We start from the raw sequence: 25,874 nt of genomic DNA on the forward strand, positions 1-25,874 counted from the left end.
GGGCGGCCTTGTCTGCCTTATTAATGGAACCAATCGCGCAATAAACGTTTTGGCTGACGAGGACGCGTCTTGTGTGTATGTCATGCTGGCCCTGGATGGGCATGGGATCTCCGGGATGACAGAGTACATTGCCTCTCTAGCTTTATCAGCGCCGTAAATATGGCTCTGGGTAGCAATGGGTATTGTTGACGATCCGAACTGGCCGTTGGGCAGTAGAGCGCTTCTTTTTGCCCTTTTGTGCCTGATAAGAGGAGAATGAAAAGAGAAGGCTATTCTTTCATCTGTTTACTTTCCTCGCTACAATATCTACTCAGGCTCAACTTTCAGCCAACAGTGGTGACAAAGCATACATCATGGCTGGCCATGATAGCAGCGACGATATTGGAGAGCGGCAGCCGCTGCTTCAAGCTTCTCCAAGTCCCTTACCTGCGGAAACAGATGACAACAAATATGATACGATAGCGACGTTGAGCGAAACAGAGAATGCCGGCGGCGAAATACAACCATCACGAGCTGTCGAAGACGACGTACTGCCAGAGACATCTGCCCTAGGCCGAACGCTAAGCTGGCAGAGTGCCTACATCATCGTGATATCCAGAGTCATCGGTAGTGGCATCTTTGCCACCCCCGGAGCTATTCTGCAGCAAGTTGGAAGCCCTGGACTGTCACTATTACTATGGATTGTTGGCACGTTTGTTGCAGCCGCTGGTCTATCAGTATCCCTCGAGTATGGATGCATGCTGCCGCGATCTGGAGGCATGAAGGTCTATCTCGAGTTCACTTATAGATACCCCCGGTTCTTTGCAACTACGTTGGTCGCCATCAACGCGGTATTCCTAGGGTTCACATCCAGCAACTGCATCATCTTTAGCCGCTACGTATTCTTTGCTTTTGGAGTGGAAAATGCAAGTGGCTGGGCAGCGAAAGCAGTCGCCACTGCTCTACTGGTGGTTGTGACAGCGACTCACGGGCTGGCTCCCAAGGCGGGCATCAAGATACAAGATTTCCTTGGCTGGGTCAAGATTGGCATCGTCATCTTTATGATTTTCTCTGGTCTCTACGTTGTACTTTTCCGGCCAACGCTAGATACCTCATCGGGCGGCAATCCCTTGTCATGGGATCACCTGTGGGACGACAGCGTTTGGAATTGGGGCGTCATTTCGACGGGGCTATTCAAAGTGTTCTACTCTTATGCTGGACTGGATAACATCAGCAACGTGCTGAACGAGGTCAAAGATCCCGTACGGACGCTACGTTCCGTAACACTGACTGCACTGGCTACGTCTTGCGCCATGTACGGGCTCATCAACATCGCATACTTCATCGTGATTCCTATTGATGAAATTAAGGGGAGCGGAGAACTCATTGCGGCGCTCTTCTTTCGGCGTGTATTTGGTGAGCAAGTCGGTAGAACGATTTTGCCAATGGCTGTTGCTCTCTCTGCGGTAGGAAATGTTTTTGTTGTCGCATTTGCAATGGTAAGTTTCCATGTTCCCAAGTCATAGATGAAGGAAATGTTTGATGTTGAAGAACTTGGGCTGACTCTATAATCATTAGGCCCGATTAAAGCAAGAAATTGCCAGGCAGGGCTTTCTGCCTTACTCGGAAATCCTTGCATCTACAAAGCCATTCAACTCGCCTCTAGGAGGCCTTATTGTCAACTTTGTTCCCTCATTGTTGGTCATTGTGCTGCCGCCAACTTCAGAAGCATTCTCCTTCATCCTCGACGTGGAAGGCTATCCAGCTCAAGTCTTTAGCCTTGCTTTGGGCGTTGGTCTTATTTGGTTGCGATTTAAGCGACCTGACCTGAAACGACCTTATAAAGCATGGTTATTCACTATTGTAGCTCGAGCTCTCTTGAGCTTTGCACTTCTTGCGGCGCCCTTCTTCCCTCCGAAAGACAGACCTTCTGGAGGACTTTGGTACGCAACTTATGCAGTAGTGGGGATGAGCACGTAAGTCAATTTCTCAGCCCAATACCGAAAGGGTATATGAAAACTAATATTTTCTACTAGTATCGTGGCCGGTGTTCTATACTGGTACGTCTGGACTATTCTTTTACCCAAGTGGAGAGGCTACACACTGGAAGAAGAGACAGAGGTTCTTGGTGACGGGACGTCTATTACACGACTCGTGCACAAATACGAATGAATTAGCCATCATCACTTATCTCGGGAATGATAGACGGATGTATAGTAGAGAAGAAGTTTCAGTTCCCATATTTTTGGGTTTAAGACTATAAGCTGAGCCCAAGACCTAGGGCTGTATCATGGCAGGCCAGAGCAGCTATTTTTCACTATTTCATAGCATTGATTAATCGAAAGATTTATGACTGGAAGTTATGAAAGCAATGAAAATTGATACAAAATGGGTAGTTAAGATGCAAATTCAACTGCTCTCTCATTAAACCGATGATCTCCGATGATCCCATCCATCATCCATCCATCACAGGTTTGTAAGACGAGCTGTAGTACGTAAGCTTTGGAAGAACTAGAATTTGTAATACCAAGTTGATTCACTGATTTCGCTTAAAGTCTAATTGACACATCACATCTACCCTATTTCCGAGCTCTGGCAGCTGTCCCACGCTCTTACGCCCTGCTCGGGTCGAACGATAAATGTAGAGTTCATAATAACGGATTTCAAATCAAGTTGCCTCGGACCAGAGAATTGAGGGGAAAATGCTGAGACTAATCTTGATTATGAAACAGTGCTTCGATTGCGTTGGATAAGTAGGACCCCATTGGGTGATCAATTGCCTTGATGAATGGCTGCCAAAAATGACGTGCTCGCGGGGAATGTGTAGAGCTAGATAGACGTGACTCCGTGCAATGCAACTATATAGGGCACCTGGACCCGGAAAATGCTGTAAAGTTTCATAGCACATATACATTCTTATAATTGGAAAATTAAAAACCTCCTGATTTCAACTATCTTGTAAAAGCCAGACTAAAAAAAAAAGACAACAAGAGACAATGGCAGCAGCAGCGGTTCAGAGCGTCTCAGCCAGCTCTGGCTTTGGCTCCGTCCAAGGAGTTCAATTTCAGCCACTTCTTGACCAAAAGAATGTCCAGCAGAAGATTCCAAGGCACGACGTAGACACAACTCTTAATTTTCACAAAGATAATGAAGACGGCTCTCCTCCTACTCCCCAGTACGCTGGGAAGGCCGCATCATTTAATGAGCGACCGACTGAAGAGCGTAAAGTGACCATCCGAGATGTTGCGGGCCAAGAGAACAAGTACACGCTTGACAAAACTGGATTCCAGTTTCACCGCCATACCTCAGTCGAGAAGGATTTTGTGGACGATGAGCATATCAAGGCACATTACTACCCAGAGACGGAACAGCTTCTCAAGGACGTGTGAGTGTCTCTTCGACTTCTTCTCGCTCCTTTCTTCTTTCTGTACGAACTAACTCTGTTTTAAGAACCGGAGCATCCAAAATCTTCATTTTTGATCATACTATCCGCCGCCCTCTCCCCAGCGATGTTGCTGGCTCAAACTCTAACGTTCTCCGTGGCCCCGTCAACCGCGTCCACATCGACCAGTCTTACAGCGCAGCTCTCTCTCGTGTTCCATTCCATCTTCCCGAGGAAGCAGATGAGCTTTTGAAGGGACGTGTCCAGCTAATTAATGTTTGGCGCCCGATCCGACAGGTCCAACGAGATCCGCTGGCCGTTGCTGAAGCACACTCGGTTGCAGAGGAGGATCTCGTGCCTGTGCCATTGATCTATCCTAACCGCAAAGGAGAGACTCTCGGCGTGAGGCATAATGAAGCCCAGAGGTGGTTCTACAAATCTGGATTGACTCCTGAGGAGGTCCTCCTGATCAAGTGTTTTGACAGCAAGACGGATGGAAGAGCTAGACGGGTGCCACACACTGCATTTGTGGACCCAAGTGCTGCTGCTAATGCGCCAGCGCGGGAGAGCATTGAGGTTCGAGCACTAGTATTCCATCCAGATGATAGGGAGTAGATGTGAAGATGGAGATGAGTGAACTGCGGTGCTATCTGACGCTCATTCTATGCAATTGATGTAAAAACCAGACTGAGAACTTGTATGACATATTTGAATGAGTATGTATAGTAACTGAGCTGATTTCTTTTAAAAAAAAAATAATACAAACCGGTTATCTTCATCTGTATGGATATATCTCCGATTTTGGAGTGACGATTAAAAAGCTGTAGTAGTGCTCATGCAGTTCCCATCCGATGCGCAGAGTGCACTCAACGACGTCTAGGTATGCATTCAACAAAGGCGAAATGTACGCCTTTTAAATCAAACAAGAAGTGATTCTTATTTCATGTCTGAGAAAAATGGCCGAAAAAGTGCAATTTCTTATAAAGCCGCCATTCGTGGCTTGCTCGATTTCCTTACTGAGCATTCCATGTAGTGGGGAGAAATTATACATGTACTTTACCGTTAGGAAGAGCCCTTCCCTTTCTCCACCTGTTGACCTAGTAGTGCAAGGCTCGGCTATTGGAAGTATATTCGCTTTACTTGGATTGCTTGGAATGCATGGAAAGTTTCTCCTCTTTTAGATGAAATACTTACACTTAGTGGGCAGCGTGTATATTTGTATAGCTGTTTCGGGGAGTATTTAAGTCGCTCACGGCCCCGAGGAAGTAGAATGTCGTATAATTTTTATTATATTTTTATTATTCAAAAACTTTTTTTTTCGGCAGATAATACATGAACCTCGAAAATGGATGAACAATCTTGGCAAGAGGTGCCTGATGACACTAGCACCAGCACCGAAAATCGCCCTACACCCACGAGAACCCCCTCTACCGGTTCTGTGTCTATGCCTCGTAGAGGTAAAGGCATACAGAAAGATGGCATTCCTCGCTTAGAACTTCAACCTGGAGATGGAGGGCCGTTCTTGATTCGAACTCGACAAGAGCCGCACCTCTATCTCTCTTTAAGCTACGGAAAGCTGGTGGTTTTGCCTCGTCCCGCAGGTGGCAGCTACTGGGAGTGTGTTAAGAAAGACGGCTGGTTTGGCCTTCGCAACACCGTCTCCCACAGGTTCATTAGTCACGACAATCATGGACGAGTTTACGTGAAGGACCATCTCCTCACTTCCCAAGAATATTTTACAGATTGTAGGCATCCGAATGGTGGCTATATACTGAAGCAATTAAAGACCCTCACCAATGAACTAAAAGAGTTTATCTCAAAAGAAAAGGGACGATTGGACTGTATACTGAAGCAGGAACTAATGGAAATATCTATCTCAAAAAATGAAGAATCATTGGTCCACCAGACGGGAGGAGGAACGGCCTGGGATTTCATTGACAAAATACACGTTAGACAATATACGTGGCTTGATTGTCCCGGTATGAAAACTAAGGGGATATGGTCTTTACCAGGCTAACTTAGCTCTAAAATAGTCAAATAACTTACGTGCGAGGATAAATAAAACAAATTTTCTATTTTGGTAATAAACCTTTCCTGAGAGTCAACCTCAGGGCTAATGTCAAAGCAAGAAAAAAGCATTGCCATGGCACTCCGGCGCTTCGCTAGGAAACTACATGTTACGTATTGTTGTCTTGGCTGATGATTTTGGGCTTACAGTTAGTGCATGCTGAAGGTGAGCAGCAGTGGGCTCTTTGTCGTTAAAGTGATGCCTTCTCAGCATGCTGAGGGATAGTTATGTTCAGAACAAGCTCTGGATGAAGTAAGTCTGGGCTGAGGTAGAGCTGGTTTAGGCGGAGGACTGGTGGTACGTCAGGCAATGGACAGAGGACCGTCAGTGGCTTGCTTGACCTTTTGGGCGCTACTTTGTAAGGGGGTATGTAGACAATTGAGTGATTGTACTGTATCAGTTACACCTAATCTGTAAATGGCTGTCTTTTGCGTTTGCGTTTAAATTTAATGCTCGTCGAAGCGGTCATCTTAATATTTATTGTACAATAAGAGGCCAGACACTTATTTCCTGTGAGGGCCTGGATGCGTAAGCGTGGCACAGCTGAAAGAGCGAAAAGCCGCTTCTAGCCTTTACTTTCTCACGGGGGAAAAGTAACCCTGGGCATCAGTTTCTTAACTGTTAGTTTAGGTAGTAATGCATTAGCTATACAAAAATGCCTTTCCTTTCTGACTGAGGGAGATGATAAGCGGTAGGTAAATACTAGTAAGGAGCAGTGGGTTAGAAACCTCTTATGTTTGCTCTGTTATCAGCTGCTGATCTACTTGGGGTACTTGAAATTTGCTCGGTGTAAAGTCTAATCAGTAGGTACCTGCAGTAGCATCATGCTACGTACCTTGCTTGTGTAACTGGCGTGCATGGCTCAATGTTAAAGATGTAGGCGCTTATCAATTATTTCGGAAGGCCTATACAATTTAAGCTAAACGATTATACATCAAGGGGAAAAAGTATTGCATTTCAATCGACATATATAGTCCTCTGTGGGACGGTCAGCCTAATAAAGCAGTTTCAGAATCTACAACTCACTGTTTCCTTACTGTGGATTCCCGTACTTTAAAAACAGCCCTTCAGTTTCTGCACCTTTACCAAGGCTGAGCTACTGAAAGTATATTCGCTAAACTTTAGATTACAAGGAAAGCATGGAAAGCTTCTCCTCTCCTAGTAGGTAACTTGCCTTTGCCTACCCATTGTCGAAAAATATTTAAATCGCTCGTGGCTCTGGGATGTAGAATTTTGTAGAGCATTTTGAACATACGTGCACCTCGATAATGGACGAACACTCTTGGCAAGAAGTGTCTGATTATACCAGCACCAGCGCTTCGGAAAACAATAATCTCACACCTACGGATACTCTTTCAAATGCTTCTACATCTTTACCTTCGAAGTGGAGAAAAATGTCTCAAGATAATCACCGTACACGAGCCGTTTTCGCCGTCCAAGCATTGACGAATCAACCTATTTACCATGCTATTGAAAATAAATCACTCATGATTCGAACTCGAAAAGAGCCGCACCTCTACCTTAGTCTTTGCTACGGAGAGTTGAAATTATTACCCAAACCTGGTTCTGGTAGCTTCTGGGACTGTGTCAGGACGAGCGGCTGGTATGGCTTCCGCAACACTGTCTCCGGCACGTACCTTCATATTAACGGCACCGCGAACACAATTTGCGCGGAACAACGGCAACGTTTGGGCAGCAACTATTTTACGGCAGAGATGGACGTAAATGGTGGTTGCATTCTAAATGTATATAAAGCACCTTCTCATGAGCTACTGCGAGTGTCTGTCTCGGAAGACAGGAAATCATTGTCCACATTGGAGCCAGCGGGGGAGCCCTGGGATTTTATCGAAATCAAGTACGTTTAATACTCTGCATCATTCGCGCATCCCGATATGGCGCCTGAGAGATTGTGATGAAGTTTTTCTCAAGCTGATATTGCTCGAATAGTGACGTATAACTGAGGTGCTGAAATTAAATAATACAACTTTCAATTTTGCCAAAATTCGTTCAATCATGTACGTGCAAGGCCAATGTAAAGCGGCAAAAGGGCCCCAAGTCCGAACCGAAGCTGAAAGACGGCCATCCATAGATTCAAACTGTTTTTGGCAGGAAGGGGGGTGAGTGATTATGCAATGTATTGTGTGCACCCAGGACAAACTCTTGGCTGGAATGAAGCACAGCTGGTTTGGGCAGAGGGCTGTTAAAGATACGTCAGATCGACAAGGCAATGGACTCGGACTGTCAGTGAGTGGCTTGGCTATCTCAGCGCTGCTCTGCATGAGTATATACAAGAGTTTGTACTGTATTAGTTGGACCTGATCAATTCATGGTTGTCGTTTCTATCTAAATTAACGACTGCATAAATGGCCATTCTATTATTTTGTAATGTTCTGTTGTATAATCATTTTGAACTGAGGCCGAAAAGCTGTATGTATAGTCAATGGGTTTTGCTGTTCTAGCGTTTGAAGCTTGCCCGCTACAAAGGGCATACTGCAGCACCGTGCTACCGTGGTTTAATGCTTTGAGTACCCAGAGACCTATCAATAGCTTGACAACACCTGTTTCGCTGTCTGGTAACAGGATAGCATTTGATCTAAACTTATGAGAGGCTTTATGCTACATCAAGAGAGAAGAAAAAAGTATTGCATCGCGGCCGACATAGTTCTCCATGGGAAAGTTGGCCTAATAACAAAGCAGTTTTAGACCTCACCCGCTATATTAGTAGTCTACAGGACCGGCGCGTGTACCTGAGCGATATCGTTAGCTGCGAATCTCCCGTTCCTGGGCTGTCCCCAGCCATCTTATTTTTAGCTACCAGCGAAAAGTGAGAGACGAATACAGCAATGCCAGCCACCTCGAAAGCGAAAACCGCCATACCGCCCTCTAATATCAGCAACGGCTGCCCCTCCTCGCCCACTACGAGTTTGCAGTCATAACGCGCGCACTTGCATGTACAGGAGTTGCCGCATCGCATCGGTTGACCACCGCAGCCGTAGAACTGGCTGATCCTCTTCTTCTTCTCCTTCTTTTCATCTGTCACTTTTTATTCTTCTTTGAGCAGTCTTCATAAGCGGTGAGCGTCGATAGTCTCCAACGCAAGCATCCTGGTTCACGCCTCACCATCCCCTCCATCGACCGACGCACATGCAAGGGGAAGACTGATTCGACCGACATTCCTCAGCGAGATTCATCAATCAGTGCTCGACACGCTTCATCCACATCCGCGCCCGCAGTGGGGGCTTGGGCTCTTACACAGCAGCTGGTTGGGCGCTCAAGCAGGCCCTGAGGGGGAACCCGCATCGAGGACCCGGCATCCGACAGGGCGGTAGGGGCAGTTGATCGCCTCTGTTCTCTTCTAGGGCTCGGACGGGGCATTGTCTTGCGTATTGCCTTGTGCCGGTAGTGCCTATTGCAGAGTACCTACAAGTACTTGCACGACTGCGAGATACGGCACATCAGACGGTCTGTGGGTGGCCTGCCGAAAGAAGAAGAACAAAGAAGCACAAGAGAAGCTCCACACCGCATCACCTATCGGAACCAACAAGGCCCTGATCCGGTCAGCTGTGGCCCCTTGGAGTTTTCTCCTGCTCTCCGGCTATATACGCAGACTGGTCCTCTCCGACATTGTTATACACAGACGACCAGAAAGCACTTCCCACTACAGTTATTGATCCCTCGAATCTTGGCGAACCAAACAATATCCTACCGACCTCGATACGCAATTCGAAAAACGATTGAACAAAGGAATACGGAGAATCGATTGAGATTTCTAAAGAGCGTTGGAGCTTATAAGTGGCGGCGAACGACAATAAGGACGGGAGCGAGTGCAAGCCAGACGTACCAGTACTGCTACAGCCATCATGATGGCGGGATCACGCTCAATGCTGAGCGGCACCTCTGTCGTCTATGAGCGCAAGGTGGTAACCACGCATATTCGAACTTACAATTGGCCGCCTTTGCAGCTCAATTTCTGGATCTTCATCATGCTGTTGTGCTCCAGCACCATCATAGGCGTCTTTGGCAACTTCATCCAGATCCAGAACCAACTCAGGCTGCCCATTCCATGGTACGTGTTTATAATCCGTTCCCTCGTTCAATGGGCGAAGCAGTTGAAAGCTAACAGCATCGTGGTACAGGTACTTTCCCTACTACATCACGGTCGGCGCCATTGCGATCTTATTCATATTCGGCATCTTTTGGTTGATTGCTCAACGTCGGCTGCTGCCTGCCATTGTCATGATCGGCGCCTTTATGCTCTTCGTCATGTGGCTCGTGGGTCTCGTCGTTGTATCTCTCGAGCTCTGGGGACCGAACGGATCTATTCAGGGCACTTGTGATATGAACGTCTTCAACCAGAATCCCAGGGGCAAAACGCAGGAGACGCTGGCGTGGCTGGAGCAAAAGATGATCTGTCAGTGCTGGGACTTGGTTTTTGCCATGGCCTTGACGGGAGCCATCTTTCTGTTCTGGGTGATGATTATGGCTTACCAAGTCTTTGCCAGGTCATAAGTGTAATGACGACGGAAGAATGAAAGAGATGGAACGAAATGAAATAAAATGGGCAATTTTCTTGGTCGGAAGAATCAAGCTTCAAGGTTGAAATCTCCACCTCAGGAAGTGGCCAATAACGGAATCGAATCCTCGAAGCTTCAGCCACAAAGCCACAAGGCTGGACGAATCATCGGGAGGGACGACATGTTCTTATGCCATATTGACATGCTGGTTGGGCTTATCTGAATGTTTGATGTTTGACGATGCTTTCAAAACGTTTACATGCATTATGAGCGGGCGTTGGAATTTTTTTATTTGGCTGGAACGTTTGGATTGCGTTAGGGTCTATTATTTACAACTGGGTAATATTATTAGGTATATAGCGATAATAGAGAGGCAGCGCGTCGTTTACTAGTATATTGGAGAGTAGTTAAACGGAGTGGATCATCTGCAGCAGTAAATATGGAGGCAATTTCTGAACCATGAGACTCCAATGTAAACAAGAAAAGGGCTACTAAGCTGGAATTCGCATAGGTCATGTAGTGTGTAGCTGATACTGGGCATTGATTTAACATTTGGCCTATATTTAGGACGTCTTCCATGCAAAGCTTGGCATACGTAAATCGAGAATAAGCTATGATGCAAGATCAGCATCAGAGGACCGCACAGCCGTTTTCCCCAATTAAGCATTGCCTTGGTTGGAGATTCTGGTGGTTTTGGGTGGATTCCCGGATTTCGTATCACATGTTGGCACTGTACCCGGTTGACCAGGCTATGACGTATGCGGAGAAATGCAGCATCGCCGCAAGCCATGATTCGACGCGCCAAACTAGGTCGGAGATTGTTATCGAGGCACGAAGAACAGGTTCGTCATTCGCCCATTTCGTCAGCTACGATTGACCGGCCCATGAGCCATGGCTGCATGCAGAGATCTCGATTGGATCCCTGAATAAGCCACCGGTGAGGGGTGAAAGGGTATATATAGGAAGAGGCAGCCCTCTCTATTTGAATCTCAATTTCAGTCTACAACAAAAGCTATCTATACAAACTACTTTTCTACATTTTCCAAAATCTAAATCAATCAACCATGGATTTCGTCAAGAACGCTGTGCACAACAACCAGGGCCAGCCCGCTGCCCAAGGCGCTGCTGCCCCAGGCGCTGCTCCCCAGGCTGGAGGCGTCCAGAAGGAGGACTACGTCGACAAGGGTAATTATTCCTCTTTTACCCAGTCTACAGTTATACAGACAAGTGAGAGCAACATGGCTAATGCAACTGTTCCAGCTTTCGGCATGGGCTCCAAGAAGGCTGGCTACAACGTTGATCGCAACACTCAGGAGAAGATTACCGATGCCGGCCGAAATATGTACGAGAAGGTGACTGGGTAAGTGACCAGACTGAGAATCACCAAGAGGGTTCAGTAGAGAGTGCTAATAGTGTGCGGTACAGAAAGCACGTCGACCCCAAGTTTTCAAATTAAGCAAACGAGCGATGATTTATGCAACTATACTATAATAATGATCAATTAATATTACCCAACAATATTGCCTAATTCTCTACTTGTGACACTACAAATGTGCCTTCCACTTGTGATTTAATTGTCCAATTACCTAGGTGTTATAGTGATTGTTCATGTCTATACACATATAGATAATTTTTCTTGGCGTCCACAACACGCACTTATCGTACAGTAAAAGCACCAGGCCGTCGTCCGCTCTAAACCATTGATCCAAAGGCACCAGACTTTACATCTTCATCATCCCCATCGCCATCATCGTCCGACATCCTGCCCAGCATTTGCCCATACGTTGGTCGGAACGGCCACCTCATCCACGTCTCGACAATCTCGGCCCACTGCCCCTCGTTGATGCTCCTCGCGCTCAGCGACCCATGTCCCGTCATCATCGTTCCTCCACGCTGAATGTCCTTTAAGCTGGAGACCTCTGTTATCAAATCACCAAACCCGGGCCACAAGCCATCCATCGCCTTATGCACCGGTAGGAGCGTCAAATTCCACCAAGATCGTAGCATGACGTCGGATATGTCTCCAGCATGGTTGCTGTTGGGGCCAATCTGCCGCAGTAGAGGATGCATAGCCTTGGGCTGAATGTCCAAGAGGGCCGTTGGTGCATTTGGAAAGAACTCGTCTGCTTTGGCAGCGAGCGGTTCGTACGCTCGCCGATCCCACAGTAAGGCTGGGGGATCTTGGCGAAATAGGTGGTAGCTGTCTCGGAGGAGATTAAACTCCATCCGCTGGTTCTTCTTGAGATTATCAATCATCTCGTTCCACTCTCTATCAGCCTGCTCGAACGCGCCCGTGCCATCATCCTTCATAGCAGATATTCTCTCCCACCCCTGCAACAGTTCCAAAAATGATTTGTAGTGGTTGACTTCATACTTTTCTCTACTGCGCAAGAACCTCAACCGGTCGGATGCCTGCACGCTTTCCTCTACATACTCATGTTCGAGGTCTTCCAGTTCCTTTTTGAAAGGTCGAGAGATGTCAGGCATGTTGACTCCGGCCAGCTTCTTGCCCATGAGTCTCTTTGATCTCATCGAATCTTTGTATGTCTTCACCCCTCGCCCCCTGGGCACTGTGAGGCCCTGTGCTTGCATCCTGCCCAGTGTGTTGAGAGCAGACTCTTTGTTGATCCATTCGTCGCGCAGCGTATGGCGGCTCTCAGCTTCCAGCTCTTGCCCTGCCACTTCGTGAATCCACTCGCACGCCAGCTCGGCCTCGAACGAGCCTCGCTTGCGACGGTTGAGAGACTTTGGGATGAGTCGGCGCTTCTCTTCGTCATTCACCCATAGCAGCATTCGCACCAATCCGTATTTCTGAAACAACGACGACGACTTTATGCTGGACATGAACTGATACATGACCATGGTGCTCATGCTATCGAAGCCCAAGAAGGACTTTTTGGGGAATGTGGACAAGTTGGCCGTAACCAGGAGCGTATCGTTGCGCGTTGGCTCTGCTCCAGCAGAGAGAGCCTGTTGGTGAGAGAGTTTTGTCTCGACCATTTCGAAAAGATCCTTCCACACAAGACCGGATTTCGGTATCAGTTGGACGTTCTCCTTGGAGGTTAGGTCCTTGACAAATGGGCTGTACAGCTCGGCATCCAGGTCCATCATGATGTGATTTCGCGGCTCCAAAAAGCCATGAAGCTTGCGACTCCAGACTCCCGCGCCGGGATTCAAATCAATCAAATCGCATCCTCGGTGACGTTCTAATGAGCTGCCCAGATACTTGATTATATCGTCTACCGCCGGTCAGAAAAAGTTGCATGTCAGTTCTATGCTCTGTATGCAGCAAGCAGCCTCCTACCGTCGCCATTCAGCCTATAGCGAGGTAAGAGAGCGAAGGGGTGTCCATACCGCAGAGCTTTTCGCTCACAATGTTTACTCTATGGGGCTCTATCGCTTTTTGAGCACCGTTGACTTTCCGGCCGCCTTTTCGCTTCCATATGCCCGTCGCTTCAAGCTGTTCCGCTACCTTGCTAGTCGCCTTGAGCATCTCAGTGGCTTTTGCTTTCGTCGCTACGGCTCGAGCAAAAGCCGCGGCGGGCTGACGCATTGGCCGAGCCAAGCTTGTGCGTCCATGGCGGAAACAAAATGACATGAATGAGAGGCGTTGATTAGTAGAATTTGCGCCGGTACGTTGTGGGAGAACAAGAGATGGAAACAGCTGAAAATTGTTCAACTCGTCAAGATTTCAAGGTGAGGCTCGGTGTGGCGGGGCTGCAAGCACACTCACCGGCCTTGGGCTTGCGATCCGCTCTCCATTCTGCGAAGACTTATGACGCAACAATCATCACACAGCAATCCATCCAGCTTCTGTTTTGAACAAAAAAAAACAGAATCGTTTATCATTTGAAACAAAGAAACATTACAACGACAATTCCAGTTCATCCTTGGGCTTTGACCTCAAGAAAAACTACATCATACTACTAAACCATTGGCCCCACTATCTACTGTGAAAGAATCGAATATGAACAGCTTCTTTTGTCTTTTCCAGTAAAATGGATTACAATTCCCAAATTCAGAACTGTATGTGCAAAGAGTGCCTAGATGCCCCTCTAACTCCTCAAAGCGCCGCTGTGCCATGTACACTCAAAGACACGCCCATTCCCTAAGCTCCCTCGCTTCCAAATTCATTAGTCCAATCAATCTGCTTCTCAATGTCGTCTTTGGACACTGTCGGATGTGAATCCGCCAAGGCAATCTCGAAATCTGCGAGTGCCACATCTGGAGCCAGCAGCTCTTCGGGCTTTACATCGTCGTACGTCATCTCAATCTTCTCGTCATCTCCGGGAGAACAAGGAGTCAGCATCCGGTTGCCATTTTTCATAACCTGAGAGCGCATAGTATTAGTAGAGTACGAGTGCATAATCAGCGGATAATGAAACGTACTGGCTTAAAATGTGTAGCTTGTAGGATTTTTCGGACCGGTCTCATGAGAGCATGTTGGACAACGTTGCTGATATCGCTTCCTGAGAAGCCCTCTGATAAAGTTGCCAGAGTGTTGTAGTCGCTAGGCTCCAAAGCAGTGTCTGTATCTCCAATAGCAAGCCTGAACATTCTTGCACGCCCGTTAATGTCAGGCAGTCCAATGTGGACACGTCTCTGGAAACGCCGACGAATAGCAGCATCTAGTTGCCAGGGAATATTGGTTGCTCCTAGAACAAGGATACCTTTGCTGTCGTTGCCGACACCGTCCATCTGCACCAGGATTTCGGTCTTGATTCGTCGAGAGGCTTCAGATTCACCTTCACCTCTGGGACCACAGAGGGCATCAATCTCGTCAATGAAGATTACGGAAGGTTTGTTCTCTCTCGCCATGGAGAATAAGAGCTTCACGAGCCTATCGGTAGGTGTTTGTCAGCTACGAGAGCATGTGGATCGCCATCATCTAATACAACATGACTTACCTTTCACTCTCACCCATCCATTTGCTCACCAAATCAGAACTGCTAATACTGAAGAAAGTACTGTTTGCCTCTGTTGCTACGGCCTTGGCCAAGTAACTCTTTCCGGTTCCTGGAGGGCCATACAACAAGATACCTTTCCAAGCTTGTCTCTTGCCCTGAAACAGCGTTGGAAATTTGATAGGCAGCACGACGGCCTCCTTCAGCGTCTCCTTGGCACCCTCCAATCCAGCAATATCCTCCCACCTCACGTTTGGCCGCTCTTGAAGAATGGCGCCTGACAGCGCATTGCGAAGCTTCTTGCTATCTTCGTCTTCCGCCGATGGCTTGGCTTTGCCTCCCGCGCTAGAGCCATTGGCCCCCATGGGAGTTTTGCCGCCGTTCGTGTTGCTCTCGTTCTCGGATTGTAAGAACTGCTTCAGCTTTTCGGCGCGGTCTAAGTAGGTGGCCATCTTCTCCTGCATGGTGGCCTTGATGGACTTGTTCTTCTCCCACTTCAAGGCCTTGACCCACAGCTCCATCGATGACATGTAGAGATCAAAGGCCTTTTGATATTCCTTGTCGTTGTCCGCGGCAATAGCCTTCTGGACCTCGGCGATAGCCCGGTCTCGAAAGTTGACGGACATGATGACGGTTTCGCCTCTTTGAAGCCCGAGGAATCGTAAATGCGAGCGCGGAACAAGAACAAGACAGTCGCGGTTATGCGTCACTCGAGAGCCGTCGTGCAAGGTATCGAAGGGACAGCCGAGGCGATCACCAGAGGCAGGTCGGGCTTAATAATAGAGCGCTGGAACGCAGGATGATGATCAGAAGCAGGCGACAACATCGATCAATAACTTGGTACCTGCGCTACTGGGAGAGAGGCTTGACCGCTGGCGGGGTAACAATTTACCTCTGTAACGGGGCGCAATTTGGAGCTGCCTGTTGATACTAAGCGGGGCGTCGCCAATTCGACTCTAGCACTCGTCGGCGAAGTTGGCTCAGTCTGTGTGGAATTGGAATTAGGCTGATACATAAGCCTGGATCACTACTAGGGACATACGAGTTGGAAGCAGTCAACAGCCAGCACACTTTGCTGCCGACCCAAGATGGCAGAGATTCAAGCCAAGCTACAGTCCCTTTCTGAAGAGTACCAAAAGCTCCAGCAGGGTGAGTATCGGACTGCCTGCTTACTGCGCCTGCTCAGCTTGGACGATGCAAGAGACTCATGCTGATTTCATTGACTTTGCGTTCAGACCTCCAAAACACAGTGGCTTCACGTCAAAAGCTGGAAGGCCAGAGACAGGAAAACCTTGGTGTGCAAAAGGTGAGCATTCTTCCGACGATTTTCGAACTGGCTCGGAGCATGAAAGCTAACTTCTTTGGAGGAATTCGAAAACATTGGCGAGGATGAGGTCGTCTACAAGCTTGTAGGGCCTGTCCTGCTCAAGCAAGAGACTTTTGAGGCAGAGAGCACCGTCAAGGGCCGACTCGATTTCATTGGAGGCGAAATGTTGGTCACCACACCTTTTGCATGTGAATTTTTGATATCGTAGCTAACCCAAGCATGGCGCACAGTACAAGATTAGAAGGCCAGATTAAGGAGACGCAGGAGAATATCGAGAAGAAGAAGACTGAGATTATCCAGCTCCAGTCCTCAGCCCAGGCGGCCGGTGCAGGAAAATAGACAATGATAGATGAATAAAACCAAAGACTAATATCACTGCACATATATCTATGGTCAAGGCGTTGGCCAGAGTCTGTGTCACAAGACTCGCCGTAGGAGACAATGGTGTCTTCAGTATCCCTACCATTATCAGAGTCTGATTGATGCCCCCTTTGAAGAGTTGTTTACGATAAGAGGTTGCAATAGCACTCTGAGCGCTGCGCTAATCGGCTTACGCATGTAATTAAACAACTAAATCCTGCGCTGTTCCCCAAGTCTTCAGCGCCTGCCCCGCCATTGTTAGTTGGAGGGGCCAAAATACGTGTAAGCGTCGCCTTTGTCGTCGGTTGCCCCAGGCTTCCCAGAAACAACAATCCTTCTGCCTACCAGGCAACTCGCCATCTCTGCAGCTTTTGGCGGCAGCCTAGCCCTCTAGCATGCAACATCTCCTCTAGAGCGGCCAGGATTCGCAGAGACACTCTCTGACACTATCCAAACGGCCATCTCGCCAAAGTCGCAATGGAGGCTCGTCCGAGCATGGCGCCGGCTCGGCCGCAGAGCGTCAAGGAGCTCGTGGCACAGGCTGAGAACTTTGCCTTCAACGTTAATATCGCTATGAAGCATTGGATCAGAGCTGCTGATACGCTTTATCAAGAGGTAAGCTCAGACTCTTCTGGTTCTCGTCTCCGTTAAATTGCTGACAGCATTTGAAGGCATCGTTTGCCCTATCAGATGGCGATTTCGGACGAGCCTATATGATGCTTTATCGACATTCCGTCCTGGTGCTCAAATTCCTGCCCACGCATCCTCAAATCAAAGATCCCGACAATAAAAAGGCTTTCAAATCGCTATACAAGCGCATCGATCGCGTTATCAAAGATCTCGAGCAGCTGAAGCCAGAAATTCAGTCTGCATATAATGAATGGGAAAGTGCAGCATCCTCAGCCGCAGCGGAGGAGCACAAGCGACCAGCATCATATGGGGCCTTTGCCGCTCGGGATCCTACATTAAGCGGCAATGCAAGGATCCTTGACGCGTCCGAGCATCAAGATCTGGCGGTCGATTTGGCGCAGCAAGAACTAACCCGACGAGGACGAGATAAACGTACGAGCAAACATGGCAGTATTTGGGATGCGCGAAATTCAAAAAATCGGGAGAGTGCCGAGGGGCGGAACATGGAAAACAGAGCGTCACAGCTTGATGATGGCGATCTCCGACGCCAAATGGAGGCCACCCGCCGAACACTGGATATGGCTCAAGAACGCAGAGATTTTGATGCAGCCATTTACGACCAGGAAGCAAACAATACGGTGGCCCCGAACAATTACTATTATCCCTCTCTTTCCAAATCGAGACCCGTCGACTACGAGAAAAGCCAACACGCCTCATCAAGAGAGCCACAGCCCATAAGGCCGCCGAAGGAGCAGTTTGATATCCCTCCACCGCGGTATGAAGAAAAGGTTGGCATCCCAGAACCGGCTTTCCCTCCTCAGGTGCCGCGCAAAACCTATCTGAATGACTACCCGTCACTGGATGCTACTCCGCGACTATCGGCTGATGTAACTCAACCACCTCTTCCGCCTAAAGAATCCGCACAAGTACCTCAGCCTAAGAAAGAACGTCTGGCTTTCAAGCCTGGAGGCTATCTTGAAAATGGGGACCCTGTTCGGTCAATATTCCTCCCGGGCAGTCTGCGCTCCAAATTTCTAGAAGTTGCGTCAAAGAACACGGCGGCAGGCTTAGAGACGTGCGGTGTGCTCTGTGGAACTCCAATCAACAACGCTCTGTTTGTTCGGTGCCTCCTAATACCAGATCAGAAATCCACTCCCGACACGTGTGAGACGGAGAATGAAAGTGCTCTCTTCGATTACTGTATGAATGAGGACCTGCTGATGCTAGGCTGGATCCATACACATCCAACACAGACGTGCTTCATGAGCTCGCGTGATCTCCACACACACGCAGGATATCAAGTTATGATGCCCGAAAGCATTGCCATCGTGTGTGCACCTAGATACCATGAGTAAGTTGAGAAAGAAGAAACATATGATGCATAAAGCGTAATGTCGCTAACTCTGGTCTAGATACGGCATATTTCGACTCACACATCCGCCCGGACTTGACCATGTTCTGAATTGTAATCGCACAGAGACCTTTCACCAACATTCCATTGATAACCTATATCGCGAAGCTAATCACCCCAATGGGCACGTGTATGAAAGCGACAAAATGCCCTTGGAAGTCGTCGATCTACGGATGCAGTGACAAATTGTCAGAGAATAAGATGTTCAAATTTGAAGCTTAATCACTAAATCATTACAATGGACTCTTGCTGCAGCCATATTATAGCGACTTTTCTCCCCTCCCCCCCTCCAGCTCGCCAACAATCTCTGGCCTAATTTCAACATTTCTCGGCCTAGAAATTACCGCCATATCTGAACAATCAAGCACCTCAGACATGACTGTCATGGCCGAAAAAGTACGGCCTTGTCTTGTACCAACTCAAGCCACAAGCACCCGGCTCGAGTCCTATCATGGCAACATGAGATTTTCCACGCAGATCAATGAAGAGAGTGCTGTGACCATTAGTATATGATTTCCATATCGCACTTGAGACATCGCATAGCAAGAGGATGTATGATCCTCCGACGCTCAGGAAGCTTCTTGCAAAGGACCCATAAGTCTCAAGTTGAGTGGTTTCCTATTTAACCGTACCCAACGTGTGTGTTTCATGCTGAAGCTGGGTAACACAACATGCAGCGTGTCGAAGTTTGCATTTACACATGCAAATATCATGCCACAAAGGCAACAACAAAGGAACTCACGCTACACAAGACATCCATTATGACACGTCATGTAATGAATTATCACTCGGACATAGCCAAGGCGCTAAGACTGTGGGAGAGAGCCAATGAAGGGATGTATGGCAAAGAGCGGTTGGCATCTATCGCTGGTGGATATGAGAGCATTTCAAAATACCGTACCTCTATATCTATACTTTGGCTCGATGATGAGCTTGTGTATAAGACCGCATAGCCTAACAGAAATACCAACAAGAGTAAAATGGAATACTGCTAGCACGACCAGACAACGGGCAGCTTAGGTAGCATCACTTTAAGAATGAAAAGCGGCCAAGAGCATCGCTTTTACGGTGACGGCGGGGTCACCAGGTCAACCTGGACGCGGCCTTGCCAGCCACAGCGAATGAAATCAAATCTCATCTAAGATGATCCGCCCACCCTGGTCCTTTCTCTTGGGGAAGATGCAGGCACCTATTGTCAATTAAGTTCATGGGAGGAAAGCAAGCCCAGTTTGATATATACGTGAGCGCCTAGTAGGATTCATTTGGGATCATATTGGGATCTCCGGGTTTCAGTCGATTAGAACATGATCGCCGATTTAGTCCCGCCCTCTTTATTTATGTCTCCGGCGAGCTGGTCCCTTACCCACTGATACGGATCGCGAGCGGCATGGCCCTTTCACTTGGGCACGCCAATATACTGCGACCCCTCTATTCCGTACCAACACATTTATAGCATTGATAAGCATAATACATGATTGGAATCAAGCCCAAGTGATCACTGCAGCAAAAGCCAAGGAGGAAATGGCGGGAAAACCAAACCAGACGGCAAAGGCATCTCGACGTAACAGGCGTAGCACCAAAAGTTTCAGCTGGTGTCCAGCAAGCCTCTCATTTCTCTATTAGTTGGGTGGATCCGGGAGAAGCACCAATCCAGGCCAGGATATTTCAGACTAAGCAGCGATCTACTCTTACAAGTCTGGCGCCTATATATGCATGTCTCAGACAGACATCGTGAAGCCAGGGCAAATATGGAGAGCTGGCACGGCGAAAAGTCTTCCGGCCGCCACGTCCACGCCCGACGGGAGGTAGGATTGGCCGAGTTTCTCAGAATCCATCTGCATGCTTGCTGCGGTGCATGGAGCTTGGAGCTCTTAGCGCGGGAGCAGCTTTGAGCGGGCAGGGAGGAAAGGAGGGAGAGACGTTCAGCTTCTCCCTTGGGGTGGAAAAGTGAAAGCAGCTACTGCTGCCTCCTCGGCTTATCTGCGCACACGGAGACTTCAGTTTCTCAAGAGTCGTGTGGAACTAATTGCCACTGCCAGCCACGGAAGTGTTCCTCGGAGCTCTAGCATGTCATAAAAACAACTCCCGGCACTATATCTCTGATATGTCGATACAAGCGTTTGACGTCGGCTCGAGCTGCTTGACCAAGATCCTCCAAGGGTGCCCGCAGCACTAACGTAGCGGGAATCGGCATTTCCAATTCATTTACGGCCGACTAGCACACACTCTGCGGCTGGAAGATTGACGGGGCCAATCTGATTATCAGCGGCGAGATGGGGGTGGGTCGAGGAGGGACAGCCAAGAGACCGCTACCACGACTCGCCTTCGGCCGCGTAGTACTGCTACAAACAACATCTTACAAGGTTTGGGTATAGTCGACGACTCCTACCACTCGCTGGCCATCACGAGCTGAGAAATTTGACCCGCAGACGATGAGATGGCTCTTGTGAGACTCTCCCTATTCGCTGTCCGAAGTACAATGCGAGACGAGACGCTTCCTTGCCATTCGCCAATGGGGCATTGAACATCGGCGAGTGTGCCTGACCCGAAGGAGGGGAAAGCTTTTTACAAATCCTTTGCCTCCTATAATGCCAAGTTTATGGCCTGATGATGCTGGGGAAGGTCTATACAGGGCATGTATGTCTTACCTGGGGCCTGCAAGCTCTCCGATAAGGGCGGCTAGGAGGGCATAGAGAAATGGCGACCCTGCCTATCCCCTGAGTGAAGCTAAGAGACATCATAGCTTTGGTCGTGCAAGCATGACTTTCACTAAGCTGCCCGAGAGCACGCTATGTGGACTATCAGCGGCCACGCCTTTCTCTATTCGTCTTCCTCGTCTCCGATGTGGTAATTGTTTGGCTCCTAGGGTCGATCTCAGAATGCTACCGCCGAGATTGCTGGTTCAGCCGTAGCCCGCGGCCCGAGCCCTCACACACCTACACGCATGTAAGTGGTTGACTAGGAATGCCTAGGTGTACCCCGTAATGCATGCTGCAGCTGCTGCTGGGCGGCCTCATCCTGCATTCAAGAGACAAACATAATGGTTGGATGGTCATTAGGTGCCCCCCTCTCTGGATTTGTATATAAGACAGTGGAACACCCCAGCTGCATGAGCTCGCACGTTGATTCTTGTTTTTCTTTTCTACGTTGTGTAGTTTTGCTGCTCTTGGACAATTTGCTTGTTTTTTGTGATACCCTGTCCACCATGAACTCCAACAGAGCTGCTCCCAACGGCAATCATGCCATCGTCGACTACCCCAGCGGTCCTGTCGCAAAGGCAAAGAAGACCAAGCCGGTCAAAAATGGCGGCTTGATGCAGCTGTATCGTGCCTCTCGTCGGCCTCTTCCCAATGAGATGGGAGATGGCACATACAAAAATGTTGTCAACAGGCCGACTCTGATGCAGGATCTGAGCACAATTACCTTTTCAGGCAAGTACCAGCAGCAGTGTTCTGGCGAAACATGACGTTTGCTTATACTTTGTTTTCAGACCTAAAGACGCTCAAGGCGATTATCGTCTCGAAGCTAAAGGGCGAGACGCAAGCCGATGACAAGACAATGCTCATGGAGAAGACCATCAAATTGGTAGCTGCGCTGCCCAATGGCTCCAAGAGACAAGAGGTGCTCACCAACATGTTCATTGACGAGCTGTGGTATTCCCTTGACCATCCCCCGTTGTTGTACATGGGAGACGAGTTTCGTTTCCGCCAAGCTGACGGATCCAACAATGTAAGTATTCTCTCATATCAAGAGCAGCTATTTGGAGATGAATACTGACGAAAATCTCTCAGAACCCTCTCATGCCCAAGCTTGGCGCAGCCGGGACTCCTTACTCGCGCTCCGTCAGACCCGGAGTCGTGCCACTGGGAGCTCTACCGGATCCTGAAGCTGTCTACGAATCTGTCATGGCCAGAGACAAGTTTATCAAGAACCCTAACAACGTCTCGAGCATCCTCTGGTACTGGGCTACTATTATCATCCACGGTAAAGATCATTCGCAATCATTTCTCGTCAAAGGGGTTACCAGGGCTAATAATAACCATAGACTTATTCTGGACCAACGAGAGAGATGCCAACATCAACGATTCGTCGTCGTACCTCGACCTGGCTCCTCTGTACGGTCATAGCCAAGAATCTCAGAATACTGTCCGCACATTCAAGGATGGTATGCTGAAGCCGGATGCTTTCGCCGACAAGAGGCTGCTTGGTATGCCTCCCGGTGTTTGCGTCCTTCTCGTCATGTTCAACCGCTTCCACAACTACATCGCCACCAACCTGGCTGCCATCAACGAAGGCAACAGGTTTGCCAAGCCTCCCTCTAACCTTCAGGGAGATGCCGCGGCTGCAGCTTGGAAGAAGTACGACGAAGAGCTCTTCCAGACTGCTCGTCTGGTGACTTCTGGTTTGTACATCAACATCACTCTTGTTGACTACGTGCGAAACATTATCAACTTGAACCGAGTTGATGCCGAGTGGACTCTGGATCCTCGCCAAGAGGCCGGCACAGACGTTGGCACTTCCAAGGGCTCAGAGCGAGGAGTTGGAAACAGCGTCTCTGCCGAGTTCAACATCTGTTACCGCTGGCACTCTTGCATCTCCGAAATGGACGAAGAGTGGATGCACAACTTCTATGACGAGCTTCTGGGCGAAGACTTGGGCACCATGGACATGCGCAAGCTCATGATGGCCCTGCACAAGTACATGATGAGCATTCCCAAGGATCCTGCCGACTGCGTGTTTGGCGGATACACTCGCGGCCCCGACGGACGTTTCGACGATGACGATCTCGTCGACTGCATCTCCACAGCCATTGAGCAGCCAGGAGGCTCGTTTGGCGCTCGCAACGTCCCTCGTATCCTGAAGCCTATTGAGATGCTGGGCATCATCCGCGGCCGAAAGTGGAATCTTGCGGGCTTGAACGAGTTCCGCAAGCACTTTGGTCTCAAGTCCTACGACACCTTTGAGGAGATCAACTCTGATCCCCAGGTTGCTGACGCTCTGCGCAACTTGTACCAGCATCCTGATTACGTTGAGCTCTACCCGGGTATGGTTGCTGAGGAGGCCAAGACGCCCATGGTGCCTGGTGTTGGCATTGCTCCCACTTACACCATTTCCCGAGTCGTCCTGTCTGATGCTGTCTCGCTTGTGCGCGGCGACAGACATTACACCACCGACTACAATCCCAAGTACCTCACTCACTGGGGATTCAAGGAAGTCGCCTATGATCTCAAGGTCAACCACGGCTGCGTCTTCTACAAGTTGTTCATCCGGGCTTTCCCCAACCACTTCAAGCAGGATTCCGTATACGCCCACTATCCCATGGTCATCCCTCAGGAGAACCGCAAGATCCTCACCAGCTTGAACCGTGTTCACCGCTTCAGCTTTGAGCGCCCAAGGGCTGCCGCTCCTCGCGTTGAAGTCACATCCATCGGCGGCTTCAAACACGTCTTCTCCAACGCCGACAAGTACAATGTTCAGTGGAAGGAAGGCCTCGAGATCCTTACTGGTCGCAGCGGCCGGTACATGCAGGCCAGCGACCGCAAGACGCTCGAGTCTCTCCTCTACAAGGACAATTGGAGAAACGTCGTCAAGGCGTTTTATGCAACGACCGCGGAGAAGCTCTTGGCAGAGAAGTCGTACACCATCATGGGCAAGAAGCATATCGACGTCGTTCGTGATCTTGGCAACACGGCTCATACCCATTATGCTGCGCAGATCTTCAACATCCCTCTCAAGACGCAGGAGAACCCCAAGGGTGTCTTCTCCGAGCAAGAGCTGTATGCTGCTTTGGCTGCCATTTTCACCACAATCTTCCTTGATATTGATCCTGTTGAATCTTTCCCTCTTCGCCAGAAGACCAAGGAGATTGCCGATGCGCTCGGTGCGTCAATTGAGACGACGGTCAAGTACACAAAGTCCTTTGGTCTGCGTCTATTCACCGGCAGTACCAAGAATGACCCTCTGTCCACCGCAGGTGTCAATGCCGTCAAAGGTCTGGCCAAGTCTGGCCTTAATGCTCATGATATTGCTTGGGGATTGATCATCCCTACCGCTGCTGCTGCTGTGCCATCTCAAGGCCGACTGGTACGTATTGATTCTTCTATCCCAACTTTTTTCTACTTATCCAACACTAACATTTCTTTCCTTTTTCTTTAGTTTGCACAAGCTCTTGACTGGTATCTCTCTACAGAGGGCGCTCCCTACGTCGATGATATCCACGTCTTAGCCAACCAGGAGCCTAGCCCCGAGGTTGACTCCCTCCTCCTCGGTTTCGTCATGGAGGGTGTCCGTATGGCCGGTGCCTTCAGCCTGCACCATGTCTCCACCGGCACCGATACCATCACTGAGGACGACGCACGCAGGGTCAATGTCAACCAAGGCGACAAGGTCTTTGCCTCCTTTGTGTCTGGTGCCCGCGACCCTACCCAGTTCCCCAACCCTGAAACCATCGACCCTCGTCGTCCTCTCGAGTCTTACATCCAGTTCGGCGCCGGCACTCACACTGCCGTAGGTAAAGAAGTCAGCCAGATTGCACTGGTGGAGCTCTTCCGCGCCATCTTCAAGAAGCAAGGCCTGAAGAAGGTCGCGGGACCGCAGGGTGAGTTAAAGAAGGTTGCCAGAGAGGGCGGTCTCAGCGAGTATCTTACTGAGAACTGGGGCACTCTTTCGCCTTTCCCTCTTTCGATGAAGGTTACTTGGGATAATTAGCAGAGGAGAGAGGAGAAAGGAGAAAAAAGGGGACTGGGTGTGAGGAAGCAGAGTAGGATACCCGGGTAAGATGCAGAGGAATGAAGGTTGAAAGGTTTAGTGAATAATAATGTTGGTTAATACTGATTAATACTAGAGGCGGAGCTAATATAGTCAATGATTTAATATATACTTTTCTATCTATAAAAAGGCTTAACTGACTCTACGATGTCTGTAAGGGACGTAAACGAGTTCCTTTTTTTACGGAGTTTAGATCACTTAGATAGAACTGACATTATTGCTCTCCCTCGGACATCACGTCGGTGTTTCAACAATCGATATAGCAAGGTTCATACATACGGTTAAGATGGAACATGTAAAAAGAAAAACGAAAAAAAAAAAAAAAAAAAAAGAATCCCCAAACATCAACCAAGACAACAGAGAAAAAAAACACTGGACGAACGGGGAATCGAACCCCGGACCTTTCCCATGCGATGCCACAACTCAAAGGTTGCAAGATGCTAAGGGAAAATTATACCACTAAACCATCCGCCCATGCTATTCGTTGTCAAGCATTTCCAAAAGAATCTCTATCAAAGAGACCAGCTACGA

General features: G+C 48.8%; 10 protein-coding genes and 1 non-coding gene across 11 annotated transcripts; 8 read left to right on the forward strand and 3 right to left on the reverse strand.

Moving 5' to 3' along the window:
• The first annotated feature begins 6 nt into the window (after positions 1–6).
• TrAtP1_008673 (uncharacterized protein) lies at positions 7–2,342 on the forward strand. Its single transcript, XM_066114008.1, has 3 exons — positions 7–1,478; positions 1,558–1,955; positions 2,016–2,342. The coding sequence occupies exons 1-3, from the start codon at positions 354–356 to the stop codon at positions 2,149–2,151; spliced, it is 1,659 nt and encodes a 552-aa protein (XP_065970100.1). The 5' UTR covers positions 7–353; the 3' UTR covers positions 2,152–2,342.
• Positions 2,343–2,884: 542 nt separating this feature from the next.
• On the forward strand, positions 2,885–4,138 carry TrAtP1_008674 (uncharacterized protein). The gene is made up of 2 exons (XM_066114009.1): positions 2,885–3,364; positions 3,430–4,138. The coding sequence occupies exons 1-2, from the start codon at positions 2,976–2,978 to the stop codon at positions 3,974–3,976; spliced, it is 936 nt and encodes a 311-aa protein (XP_065970101.1). The 5' UTR covers positions 2,885–2,975; the 3' UTR covers positions 3,977–4,138.
• Positions 4,139–6,456: 2,318 nt separating this feature from the next.
• TrAtP1_008675 (uncharacterized protein) lies at positions 6,457–7,798 on the forward strand. Its single transcript, XM_014086464.2, has 2 exons — positions 6,457–7,284; positions 7,377–7,798. The coding sequence occupies exons 1-2, from the start codon at positions 6,698–6,700 to the stop codon at positions 7,384–7,386; spliced, it is 597 nt and encodes a 198-aa protein (XP_013941939.2). The 5' UTR covers positions 6,457–6,697; the 3' UTR covers positions 7,387–7,798.
• Positions 7,799–9,289: 1,491 nt separating this feature from the next.
• On the forward strand, positions 9,290–9,938 carry TrAtP1_008676 (uncharacterized protein; the record flags this gene model as incomplete). The annotated part of the gene is made up of 2 exons (XM_014086928.2): positions 9,290–9,495; positions 9,566–9,938. 2 exons carry the CDS (start codon positions 9,290–9,292, stop codon positions 9,936–9,938), a joined length of 579 nt encoding a protein of 192 aa, XP_013942403.2.
• Positions 9,939–11,007: 1,069 nt separating this feature from the next.
• TrAtP1_008677 (uncharacterized protein) lies at positions 11,008–11,399 on the forward strand (the record flags this gene model as incomplete). The annotated part of the gene is made up of 3 exons (XM_014086929.2): positions 11,008–11,128; positions 11,204–11,303; positions 11,369–11,399. The coding sequence occupies 3 exons, from the start codon at positions 11,008–11,010 to the stop codon at positions 11,397–11,399; spliced, it is 252 nt and encodes an 83-aa protein (XP_013942404.1).
• A 236-nt stretch (positions 11,400–11,635) lies between these two features.
• TrAtP1_008678 (uncharacterized protein) lies at positions 11,636–13,496 on the reverse strand (the record flags this gene model as incomplete). Its single annotated transcript, XM_014086930.2, has 2 exons — positions 11,636–13,182; positions 13,298–13,496. The coding sequence occupies 2 exons, from the start codon at positions 13,494–13,496 to the stop codon at positions 11,636–11,638; spliced, it is 1,746 nt and encodes a 581-aa protein (XP_013942405.2).
• A 266-nt stretch (positions 13,497–13,762) lies between these two features.
• TrAtP1_008679 (uncharacterized protein) lies at positions 13,763–15,685 on the reverse strand. The gene is made up of 3 exons (XM_014086931.2): positions 14,851–15,685; positions 14,333–14,783; positions 13,763–14,273 (listed from the first exon to the last, which is right to left on the reverse strand). Exons 1-3 carry the CDS (start codon positions 15,471–15,473, stop codon positions 14,052–14,054), a joined length of 1,296 nt encoding a protein of 431 aa, XP_013942406.1. The 5' UTR covers positions 15,474–15,685; the 3' UTR covers positions 13,763–14,051.
• Positions 15,686–15,753: 68 nt separating this feature from the next.
• TrAtP1_008680 (uncharacterized protein) lies at positions 15,754–16,552 on the forward strand. The gene is made up of 4 exons (XM_014086932.2): positions 15,754–15,996; positions 16,083–16,153; positions 16,215–16,339; positions 16,405–16,552. The coding sequence occupies exons 1-4, from the start codon at positions 15,936–15,938 to the stop codon at positions 16,511–16,513; spliced, it is 366 nt and encodes a 121-aa protein (XP_013942407.2). The 5' UTR covers positions 15,754–15,935; the 3' UTR covers positions 16,514–16,552.
• A 238-nt stretch (positions 16,553–16,790) lies between these two features.
• On the forward strand, positions 16,791–19,806 carry TrAtP1_008681 (uncharacterized protein). Its single transcript, XM_014086933.2, has 3 exons — positions 16,791–17,149; positions 17,206–18,515; positions 18,577–19,806. Exons 1-3 carry the CDS (start codon positions 17,012–17,014, stop codon positions 18,755–18,757), a joined length of 1,629 nt encoding a protein of 542 aa, XP_013942408.2. The 5' UTR covers positions 16,791–17,011; the 3' UTR covers positions 18,758–19,806.
• Positions 19,807–21,780: 1,974 nt separating this feature from the next.
• TrAtP1_008682 (uncharacterized protein) lies at positions 21,781–25,283 on the forward strand (the record flags this gene model as incomplete). Its single annotated transcript, XM_014086934.2, has 5 exons — positions 21,781–22,006; positions 22,066–22,304; positions 22,367–22,559; positions 22,621–24,659; positions 24,732–25,283. 5 exons carry the CDS (start codon positions 21,781–21,783, stop codon positions 25,281–25,283), a joined length of 3,249 nt encoding a protein of 1,082 aa, XP_013942409.2.
• Positions 25,284–25,716: 433 nt separating this feature from the next.
• Positions 25,717–25,817, reverse strand: TrAtP1_008683. Its single transcript has one exon. It is a non-coding gene; the product is annotated as a tRNA-Ala (tRNA).
• Positions 25,818–25,874: the final 57 nt, after the last annotated feature.

The sequence above is a fragment of the Trichoderma atroviride genome, chromosome 4 (genome assembly GCF_020647795.1).
Source record: "Trichoderma atroviride chromosome 4, complete sequence".
NCBI lineage: Eukaryota > Fungi > Ascomycota > Sordariomycetes > Hypocreales > Hypocreaceae > Trichoderma > Trichoderma atroviride.